General features: G+C 44.8%; 1 protein-coding gene across 1 annotated transcript; it reads left to right on the forward strand.

Moving 5' to 3' along the window:
- Window positions 1-2,041: 2,041 nt before the first annotated feature.
- LOC133379097 (zinc finger protein 486-like) lies at window positions 2,042-8,720 on the forward strand. Its single transcript, XM_061613708.1, has 2 exons — window positions 2,042-2,051; window positions 4,872-8,720. Exons 1-2 carry the CDS (start codon window positions 2,042-2,044, stop codon window positions 5,228-5,230), a joined length of 369 nt encoding a protein of 122 aa, XP_061469692.1. The 3' UTR covers window positions 5,231-8,720.
- The last annotated feature ends 3,322 nt before the right edge of the window (window positions 8,721-12,042 follow it).

Here is a 12,042-nt window from a genome sequence, read left to right on the forward strand (position 1 = left end):
CTCCATGTTTAGTAATTCTATATTTCATAATATTTTCCACTACTTTTCCCGGAACAGGTAATAGGCCTCGGATTTCCCGGATACCTTCTGTGTCCTTTTGACTTGCATCTTGTAATACATTTGCCAGTCCATATGGTAGCAAGTCTTTGGGAGAAGGTACATATTTTTCTTAGAAGATCAGCAATGTCACATTTGGGTTCTTTTAAGACCTCTCAGGTAGATGCCATTTGGACTTGGCATGATTTATGAAAGATCCCGCTTGTCCCATCTCTCTTCAGAGTGTGAGTGGAGGGCAGATGATGTCCACGCCTTGCCTGGGAGTATGAATGTGGAAGGCAATGGTTTCTTCTTCCAGGGACTGGTGACCTTTGAGAAAGGGTCCTTGCACTTCACCCAAGAGGAACGGGCTCAGCTGGATCCAGCCTAGAGAGCTCTGTACAAGGAGATCATGCAGGAGATTCCTTAGAATTAGGAGAGGTTAAGGATAGCCTTCTTACTCCCTTCCTGGCACCCCTGCTTCACAAGCCTGACCCACTATGCATTTCAGATTATCCGGTAGAGCTGCCAACATTTCCTGTAACTCGTTTTCCCAAACAGGAAGACTCTGGGGGGCCAATTTAGTACTGATAATTCTGGGATCCTAGGACAGCACCCCCTGTGCTTCCCAGCCAGAGCTCTCTTGAACTTCCTGTAAGGCCTACAACCAACACTCTCCCTCTGTTGCTGCCACCAGTCTGAAGAGTCAGCTTTTCCTTTGCACCTCAAAATCCTTTTACTCGGAAGTGGTGAACCCAAGTTTTAACTCAAGTATCTACCTGATCCTAAGTCACTACTTACCTCCAGGATATTGGTCCTGTCAGGTGTAAAGCTGTTTGGCTGGTCCACTGCAGGCTTTTTCCTGATGGTGGATGAGGCACAAAGGCTGCATATCTCAGCCCACCTTTGAAGGATATTTCCAAATAGCTTTGTGGGGCACTGGGCTCTCTTGGATCAATTAAAAAGGAACTCAATAGTGCAGGTGTGTGTGTGTTATGTGACTTCTAGTCGACTACGACTTATGGCGACCCTAAGAATCAGTGACCTCCAAGAGCATATGTTGTAAACCACCCTGTTCAGATCTTTTAAGTTCAGGTCTGTGGCTTCCTTTATGGAATCAGTTGATCTCTTTTTTGACCTTCCTCTTTTTCTACTCCCTTCTGTTTTTCCCAGCATTATTGTCTTTTCTAATGAATCCTGTCTTCTCATGATGTCTCCAAAGTATGAGAACCTCAGTTTCATCATTTTAGCTTCTAGTGATAGTTCTGGTTTAATTTGTTCCAACACCCAATTATTTGTCTTTTTCGCAGTCGATGGTATGTACAGAGCTCTCCTCCAACACCACATTCCATATGAGTTGATCTTTCTCTTATCTGCTTTTTCACTGTCCAACTTTCACATTCATACATAGAGATCGGGAATAGCATTTTCTGAAAGATTTTGACTTTGGTGTTCGGTGATCCATCTTTGCATTTGAGGATCTTTTCTCATAGCTGCCCACCCCAGTCCTAGCCTTCTTCTGATTTCCTGACTATTGTGTCCAGTTTGGTTAATGATTGTGCCAAAGTATTGATAATCCTTGACAAGTTCAGTGTCCTCGTTGCCAAATTTAAAATTCCATAACTCTTCTGTTGTCATTCATTTAGTCTTCTTAACGTTAAGCTGTAGTCCTGCTTTTGTGCTTTCCTCTTTAACTGTTCTGTCCAGAGTTGATACCAGGAGACTGAGACACTGGTGCAAGTATATCTCATTTTATTATAGTAATGGATACATCAAAAGCAATCCCTAACTACACTCTAGATATGCTCTGCGACATAAGAAGAAAGTTGACTCAACACTCTGACTCCTTCACACACCCGCCCTCTGCCCGGTATGCTTTTCCTGCCGTCGAGAGTGAGGTGAGGGGGGGCGAGCCTCCATGGGCTGATCAGACGAACAGGGTCCTTATCAACAGACAAGGAAGTAGAGGGCTGAGAAGCGTCAGGCATCTCTAAGTTTCTGCGGGATGAAGGGGGGTTAGTACTAATTCATGGCTCGGTGAAGGAGGAGTTACTGCTCTTTCGGAATTCTCCCCTAACTGATCCGTTGGGAGGGTTGAAGGCTGAGCGCTGTCCCCACAGAGGGCTGGGCCACCTGTGGGAATTGGCGGAGCATCTCCCACACTCCTTTCCCCAATGTCTGGAATAGACACAACAAAAACTGGCTCTTCCGTGTCTTCTGGCAGTTGAGGCGTCTGCAACTCATGCCTTTCCCCTCCCTGGCCTTCGAGAGAGAGCTGGGGCTCGACATTAACTGTCATCAGCATTTGTTTTAAGTGATTACTGGTTTCTGCTAGTTGTATGTTATCATCTGCGTATCTTCAATGATTGATATTTCTCCCTCAGGTCTCACACCTCCTTCATCTTGCTCCAATCCCACGTTTTGTATGATATGTTCTATGTGTAAATTAAGTAAATGGGTGATAAAATATAGCCCTAGGGCCGCATTATGACTTTTGTGGGCCCTAGGCACTTTTGCCTTCGTGGGCCCCTTCCTCCATAATAATATCAATATGAAAAATTATTTTTTTATATATCTTTAAATACTTCAAAATTTTATTTTTATTCTGTTCTAGGCAAAATTTAATAGATTTTTGTGGGCCCTAAAAGTTTCATTTTTTTCTGATGTGAGAAAAAAATTAAAACATTTTCTTTGACTCTACAAATTCATTTTTTCCTTCTAATTTTAAAAGAAATTAAAACATTTCTGTGGACCCCTATAACTATCGCGGGCCCTTTTTTCTCATCCTTTTATTCACTTTTATGCCCGGTTAGACCACTTTTTAGGAACCTTTTATTCCTATTGTATTTTAATAGGTTTTTACTTGTTTGGGTAAGGATTTCTGAATTTTATCTTTTTGGAAGGCATAGGTTAGAAGGAACAGATCACGCTTGGGGATTTAAATTTAATGATTTGTTGCAGTAAGTTTTATTAGTCTACTTACTGACCATCTTCACTTGAAGCAGCGATGAAATAAGACATCTTTCAACACAGAGGAACATGTCATGAAAAGCTGAATTCAAGATGGTTGTGTAGCAAAGAATTGTAGGGTTTCATTTGTTATTGTCTCACATTCTCACATTCCATGTTTCTATTGTGTGCGTCGCACAACTCCGGACTCTCCTTGCACATCTGTGCACATCAGGCTCTGGGCTTTCTTTGGGCTTGACCCAGCTGCATCATTAGTCACAGCACTATTTGTACTTGTCCTTTGTTCTTCCCCAGTAGCTCGGTGAGTGCCTTCTGCCCTGGGGGGTCTCATCTTCCAGCCCTATCTAGTGTTGCAGTTAATTGGAGGCTAACATTTTGGGAGGGAGGGAGGGAAATCGAGCTGCCCTCTGGGCACTGGAAAGGGCCATGTTCCTGTCAGACAGGATCCATCCTAGGTTTGTAAATTCCAGCTGTGCATAAGTACTGAGCTGTCCACCTTAAATGGAGGAACAAGAGAGGAAAATTTTGTTACAGTTGTCTCTGTGTGTGTCTCTTTTCACAACCTGTTAGCAAGCACCTACTGCTAAACTAACTCTGTACAAGGCCTCGAGCTTTGACAGTTAAACTCTGGTATCAACAGAGCTCCCAAAAATACATTTTCAACATACAAATCATAATATATTCACAGGATTTCTCCACAGCATTTTATCTCCTTTCTTTTTCATTCCCTCAGGATACATCTGGGGGGTGAAAGCTGACAGAGAAGTATCTGAAGTATCACTGGAAAAAGCTGAGGAGCAGATGCAGGAGCAGAAACTGAGGAGTCAAGATGGAGCAAAGAGACAAGAGGAAAGACAAACTCACACAGGGGAGAAACCTTATAAATGCTTGGAGTGTGGAAAGAGCTTCAGTCAGAGTAGCACTCTTACTTTGCATCATAAAACTCACACAGGAGACAAACCTTATCAATGCTTTGAGTGTGGAAAAAGCTTCAGTTGGAGTAGCAACCTTATTAGGCATCAAAGAACTCACACAGGAGACAAACCTTATAAGTGCTTTGAGTGTGGAAAGAGCTTCAAGTGGAGTAGCCACCTTACTTCGCATCACAAAACACATACAGGGAACAAACCTTATCAATGCTTGGAGTGTGGAAAAAGCTTCAGTTGGAGTAGCAACCTTACTTCGCATCAAAGAACTCACACAGGGGACAAACCTTATCAATGCTTGGAGTGTGGAGAGTGCTTCAGTCGGAGTGACAAACTTAGTATACATGAAAGAACTCACACAGGGGACAAAGCTTATAAATGCTTGGAGTGTGGAAAGTGCTTCAGTCGGAGTGACAAACTTAGTATTCATGAAAGAACTCACACAGGGGACAAACCTTATAAATGCTTGGAGTGTGGAAAGAGCTTCAGTCAGAGTGTCCACCTTACTTCACATCACAAAACTCATACAGGGAACAAACCTTATAAATGCTTGGAGTGTGGAAAGAGCTTCAGTTGGAGTAATGCCTTGAGTTCTCATCAAAGAACTCACACTGGGGACAAACCTTATCAATGCTTTGAGTGTGGAAAAAGCTTCAGTTGGAGTAGCGCCCTTACTTTGCATCACAGAACTCACACAGGAGACAAACCTTATAAGTGCTTGGAGTGTGGAAAGAGCTTTAGTCAGAATGGCAACCTTACTTTGCATCACAGAACTCACACAGGAGACAAACCTTATAAATGCTTGGAGTGTGGAAAGAGCTTTAGTCAGAATGGCAACCTTACTTTGCATCACAGAACTCACACAAGGGACAAACCTTATAAATGCTTGGAGTGTGGAAAGAGCTTCAGGTGGAGTGACACCCTTAGTAAACATGAAAGAACTCACAGGAGACAAACCTTATAAATGCTTGGAGTGTGGAAAGAGGTTCAGGTGGAGTAGCCACCTTACTTCGCATCAAAGAACTCACACAGGGAACAAACCTTATCAATGCTTGGAGTGTGGAAAGTGTTTCAGTTGGAGTGACACCCTTAATTCGCATCAAAGAACTCACACAGGAGACAAACCTTATAAATGCTTGGAGTGTGCAAAGAGCTTTAGTCAGAATGGCAACCTTACTTCGCATCAAAGAACTCACACAGGGGACAAACCTTATCAATGCTTGGAGTGTGGAAAGAGCTTCAGTTGGAGTGACACCCTTAGTAAACATGAAAGAACTCACATGGGAGAAACCTTATAAATGCTTTGAGTGTGGAAAGAGCTTCAGGTGGAGTAGCCACCTTACTTCGCATCACAAAACTCATACAGGGAACAAACCTTATCAGTTCTTGGAGTGTGGAAAGTGTTTCAGTCGGAGTGACACCCTTAGTAAACATGAAAGAATTCACAGGAGACAAACCTTATAAATGCTTGGAGTGTGGAAAGAGCTTCAGTCAGAATGGCAACCTTACTTCGCATCAAAGAACTCACACAGGGGACAAACCTTATCAATGCTTGGAGTGTGGAAAGTGTTTCAGTCTGAGTGACGCTCTTAGTAAACATGAAAGAACTCACAGGAGACAAACCTTATAAATGCTTGGAGTGTGGAAAGAGCTTTAGTTCTCTAAATCTCTAACCAATCCCTAGGTCTCGACAGGGTCCTATGAAATTGGTCCCACAGTTGGACCTCAACTGCTTGGTTGGGCCTCGTATGGCAAGGAACCTATGGAGGGCATTTATGAAACTCAAAGTGTCCATGGACTCGATCACTTCTATGTGAATGCATAAGCAGGTAAAGGCTTTACTACCTGGGGCTGCCTTTGAAGATGGTTCAGAAACTGCAGGTTGTGCAAAATGCAGCGCCCTGATTGTTAACAGGGACCAGATGGTTCAAATGTGTAAAACCAATTCTGGCCCGCTTGCATTGGCTGCCTGTGTGTTTCCGAGCTCAAGTCAAGGTGCTGGATTTGACCTATTATACAGCCACAAGAGTGTCTGTATAGTATAGCCAGCGGGGATTTTTCACATTCCGCAATGTTAAATTGAAAATACCTCCCATGCCATTCTGATGCTTCCCATAAGCTCATTTCAAAACAAAAGCTTCCATAACTTATAGTCCTGAACTCAGAAACGCTTGCTTAACAGCCCTGTCAATCTTTATGGCGATACACAAAACAGTCAGAGAGAATAGACAGTTCAAAGTGTAAAAAGAGAGAGAGAAACCTCAGAACCCTTTTGGACTTTTTTCTCTGAGAGTTATAATCTGTTGAAATTCATTAAAAATCAGCCATGTTCACAGAGTACCTGTAATCCTAATACTCACCTTGCCGCATACTCTGACCTTCATCTGCTGCAGTTTAAAAGTTTAAAAAATGCCTGGCTGATTTTTAATTAATTTAAGAAATTTTGGCTGGGACCCAATGATAGCGCGGAGCATGCTCAGAAGGACCAACTGTCAGTGTTCTAAAAGCCTCACAGCTGCTGGGCTTGGCTAATCGGGGCCACACCCACACCCGACTTGATTTCACTTGAGACCGTCATGGCTTCCCTCAAAGAATCCTGGGAAGTGTAGTTTGTGAAGGGTGCTGAGAGGAGACTACTATTCCCCTGAGATAATGGTTTAACAGCCAGCCACTCTGATTGAAGGACTGTGAGGGGAACAGGGCGTCTCCTAGCAACTCTCAGCACCCTTCACTAACTACACTTCCCAGGATTCTTTGAGAGAAGCCATGACTGTCCAAAGTGAAATAAAGGCTTGGTGTGGATGTGGCCAGGGACAGCTTTGGTTTAAATTTGGGTGGGAGGCTACTGTTGGCTTGTGTGTTGTTGTGTGAAACAGCATACATTACGTTGGAGTTAAGTTGAGCAAGAAGACTTCTTCAGAGCATTTAAATCATGTAAGAGTCTTTATTGAAAGACATTAAGGCCAGAGGCTTAAGAGTAAATACATATAGAGATTCTTCAGTCACCCCCCCCCTTCTGGTACATCTCTCTCCATAGATGAACACAAAAGACAGCCTCTCAGCTCAGAGGCATAATTCAGAAGAACACAACACATAGTCTGTTAGAACTTTCCCAGTCGTTATCAGATGGCTACCATAGCAACGACCCTGGCAGTCCGTTCCCAGACAGATCATAGACATATCTCCCCCTTAACCACAGTTACGTCTTCACACTTGCAGGCTTCATGGAAAACTACTAGAGACAGTAATGCCTACTGGTCACCAGCCCAACAGCCTCCCTTTTTTCCATTAAGACTGCAAAATACACATGAAATACATCTCCATAATACATAGTCATACAGTCATACATTTCTACAATACCTCTTGCAATACATTTCAGTACATTGCATTTTCAGTTCAGTACAGTTCAAAAGTATATCTCAGTACATAGCAGTACATTTCAGAACTTTATTCACTCAAACTTTGGTTCATTCCAAGCCTTGTCACCAGTTTGCCAAATTTCTCCTCACACAAAGGCTTGGTCATTATGTCAGCCACCATGTTGTTAGTGTCACAAAATGTTAGGTTAATGAACCCCTGCTGCACACAATCCCTTACGTGAAAGTATCTGACACTTTTGGTATGAACTTCTGATCTCTCAGCCCCCCCATCTGTGCTTGTGCTTGGCACAGCCTGCGCTGGAGATTCCATTTCCTCAGCCTTACGTTTAAATGTTTGCGGTTGTGTGTCACTTGACCCTGTGAGAATGACTGTTTGCCTTTGATCCCAAGGCTTTTCTGCAACTTTAATGCTTCTGCTCAGAATTAACTGCTGTGTTTCTGGCATCCAAACAAAACCTCATGGCGCTCTGGGTGCACGCCTGCCTCTTCTTTTTCCCTGTGGAATGTGTACCCGGCTGCTTTGCACTCTCTTAGGCATTAACCTGATTGCATTGCATGAAGATTCCATGTGAGCAGTAAACACTGACTGTGTGCCTTTTACAGCTGTCTTTTTACAGCTCTGGCGGTCATTCCCTTTCCGCCCCATTAAACTCAAGGCATCAGCACACTTCACACCCATGGTCATTTTAAACTGCCCTTGTGTCATGAAACCCTGACAGACAACATTTTCTCCTCTTTGCACCCAACATGTTCCTTTATCAAACCAGACTGAAAATTGACAACTCACCAGTTTGCCCACTGATAAAATATTATGAGCCAAGTCCGGAACAAACAAACAGTTTGTCATAATTCCAAGCTTGTCAAATTTAATCAGACCTTTAGCTTGCACAGATTTCCGTGATCCATCAGCAAGTAAAACAAAGTCCTGCTCATCTGTAGACGTGTAAAACAGACTCCTGTCTTTAATTAGTATATGGCTTGCTCCGCTGTCGACAATAAAGTTAATTTGTTCCAAGTCTTTAGACTTCTGTTTACAAACAAAGTTCACACTTCCCTGCTTCAAGCCTCCGTCCCTGGAGTTTCACTTGATCGCACAGGCCCCACAGGCAAAACAAGACTTCAGCCGCGGCTGCTCCCGCTTGTTTTCCTGTCTGCTTTCGACAGCCTCCATTGACTCGGCTCTTTTCGCCTCCTGTCTCCGCTGCCATTCTTGGGTCAATTTTTCCTCAATAAACGCAACGTTCAAACCTCCGTCAGGCATGGCTTCGAAAGCCATGACCATATTATTCCAAGTCCCATCAAGTGAAGCCAGGATCAGATAGGTCTTCTGAAGTTCAGAGTGTTCGACGCCTCGGTCTGTCAACTCAGCAAACAGGCGTCTGAATTCCGTGAGATGCTCACACATGTCGCACACACCCATGAAGCGCATTTGATAAAGCTTCTGTGCCAAACACAATCTAGATCCCGCGGTCTGTTGCACATGAATGCCTTCCAACCGGTCCCACATCTCCTTGGCGTTTGTAACATCTCTCACGTGTAGCAGTTGAGAGTCAGATAGAGCCAGAAGTATAAAAGCCTGCGCCTTCTGATCTCTACACGTCCAAACCGCAGTCAGTACCGCCGGAGTGGGTCCATCTATTGTGTCCCATAAATCCTCTTTTATCAGCAAAGCCCTCATCCTCGGCTTCCAGCTGCCAAAATTCTTCACATTAAGTCGTTCCATCGGCAAGCCTCCCCCAGACAGGTTTACAGCCATGTTGCTCACCTCCGTCTGGTTCAATCAATCAAGCTGCCCTCTGGAACTCCGTCTGCCTTTCAGACCAGCAACTTACTCCGGTGTAATGCGCTGTGGAGCGTAACCATCCTCTGCTACCACTGTTGGCTTGTGTGTTGTTGTGTGAAACAGCATACATTACGTTGGAGTTAAGTTGAGCAAGAAGACTTCTTCAGAGCATTTAAATCATGTAAGAGTCTTTATTGAAAGACATTAAGGCCAGAGGCTTAAGAGTAAATACATATAGAGATTCTTCAGTCACCCCCCCCTTCTGGTACATCTCTCTCCATAGATGAACACAAAAGACAGCCTCTCAGCTCAGAGGCATAATTCAGAAGAACACAACACATAGTCTCTGTTAGAACTTTCCCAGTCGTTATCAGATGGCTACCATAGCAACGACCCTGGCAGTCCGTTCCCAGACATATCATAGACATAACTCCCCCTTAACCACAGTTACGTCTTCACACTTGCAGGCTTCATGGAAAACTACTAGAGACAGTAATGCCTACTGGTCACCAGCCCAACAGCTACATGTGTCTGCTGTTGAATAAAAAGTTGGGGGAAAGGCTGAAAAAGAACGATTCTGTTTACAATGTTTTCCTTTTGGAAAGGAAAAGGTCTTCCCTTCTGCCCAGTGCCCACCCACCCAATCTCCTCCCCTCCCACTCCCTGCCCCTTCCCTGGGTCAGTGTTGGACTATGACCTGGGAGACCAGGGTTCGAATCCCCACACAGCCATGAAGCTGACTGGGTGACCTGGGGCCAGTCACAGCCTCTTGGCCTCAGAGGAAGACAATGGTGAAATCACCTCTGAATACTGTCTACCATGAAAACCCTATTCAAAGGGTCGTAATAGGTGGGGATTGACTTGAAGGCAGTCCATTTTCATTTTCAAACATGATTGCATAGAAATAGATCCCACTGAACTCAAAAAATATGCAAATGATCAAACCCACCCTCCCTTCTCCTTATTCCTATCCCCTCCTCTTGCCCCTTCCCTCCCCCTTCCTTTGCCCCTCACTCCCCATCCCCTTCCAATCCCCTCTTTCTCCTTCCCCTTCCCCCTCCTCCCCTTCCCCCTCCTCCCCTTCCCCCTCCCCATGGTCAGTTTTACCTATCTTAAACATGATTGCACGGAAATAAATACCATTGAACTCTATAAGCATGCAAATGATCAAACCTGCCCTCTCCTCCACCTTCCTTTGCCCCCCTCCAATATGCTCCTTTCCCCCCCTCCAATACGCTCCCCCTCCTCCTCCCCCATGGTCAGTGTTTCCTATCCTAACCAAGATTGCATAGGAATAAATCCCATTGAAAATAAGCATGCAAATGATCAGACCTGGTTTTCCCCTCTCCTCTCACTTCCTCCTCCCCTGCCCTCTCAAGCCCTGCCTCCCCCCCCCGGTCAGTTTTACCTATCCTAAGCATGATTGCATGGGAGCAAATCACACTGAATTTAATAAACATGCAAATGATCAAGCCTGTCCTTCTCCTCCCCTCCCCATCCTGCCTGCTCCCCTCCCAGTCCTCCCCTCTGCATTTCCTCCCCTCCCTCTACCTCCTCCTCCCCTCCCCATCCTCTGTGGTCAGTTTCACCTATCCTAAGCATGATTGCAGGGGAGTAAATCCCATTGAACTCAATAAGCATGCAAATGATGGATCCATTCTCAGCAAACTTGCACAGGATCCCATTTCTTACCTCCCAGATTAAAAAGCAGGGAAATTCAGTAATAGGCAAAAAACCTTGCGGTTTAAGAACATACCTATAGCCCACAGCTATTCTATCAAACTTTAAAAAGCAGGGAAATTGGGCAGCTATAGTGAATGCACCAGGGGAGCAGGAGACCTGAACTCCTTTCTGAGATATTGGACTGCCGTACGAATTGGTCAAAATGCAAACACCATTTGGGTTGGTCTTTCACAGTCCAATCCACTTCCTGTGTAGCTTGGAAGAATTTGGTAACGTGTCTCTGAGCATATGGTGAGTGGTGGCAACACCTGCAATCAGCCCAAAGAATAGAAAGAAGACATGTGTTGTAGTGATCTTGTTTTAGCCGGGAGGAAGCAACATTATTAAGACAGTTGACATAGTTCAGATGATCACTTTGAATATGTCTGATTTCCTTTGCAATTTTAGTGAAGTTTCCTATAGGAAATCATTTTCTTTTGTTTCTATTTCTGTGAATATGTGAAGTACAGCAACTCTTTGCAAAATTTATACTAAAAAACTCCAAACATAATTGTGGAATAATGGCACTGACTTCTGCCCCTGCTGCACTGGAAGAATAGGACCTACTTGGGGAGGAGGACGACGAAACATTTCGACCTTGAAGAGGAGAGGGACTCATTGGACATACTGGAAGGGCGACGAAGGCCAGAAGCCTTGCTGGAGGCCCAGGAGCGACAGGAAACTAGCGGCCTATTGGCTTCAAACGAGCTGACTGCAGCAAGAAAGGCATCAACAACTTTACGCGGACTTGTTGGGGGTGGGGGGACCTGCTTAAGTGTTAGGCGGAGAGGGGGACATATGTAGATCGGAGAGGGTTACGGTGGGGAGGGTGGGAAGCCACGATATTAAGAGGCTAGGCGGCAGATGCTGGAGAGGTGCGGGTGGCAGGCCATGCCAGTTTAGGGGAACAAGGGATAGATGCATAATATCCATTCCTTGTTCCGGGCCTGTTCATAGCCAGAAGTCAACTGGGGGATGCATGACTCCATCCAACCTTTGACTGCTGTTGTGTAATGCCAGGTCTGTGGTACAGAAAACATAACTCATCCATGACATCATCGTGGATGAGAACGCAGACCTGATGTGCATCACGGAAACCTGGCTGCATGAGGCCTCAGCCCCTGTGCTTGAGGCCATGTGTCCAGCCGGTTTCCAGTACGCACAGCAGCCGAGGGTTGGTAGGCAGGGAGTGGGAGTGGCAGTTATTTATCGAGAGTCCTTGGTT

The sequence above is a fragment of the Rhineura floridana genome, chromosome 3 (assembly GCF_030035675.1).
Source record: "Rhineura floridana isolate rRhiFlo1 chromosome 3, rRhiFlo1.hap2, whole genome shotgun sequence".
NCBI classification, from domain to species: Eukaryota; Metazoa; Chordata; class Lepidosauria; order Squamata; family Rhineuridae; genus Rhineura; species Rhineura floridana.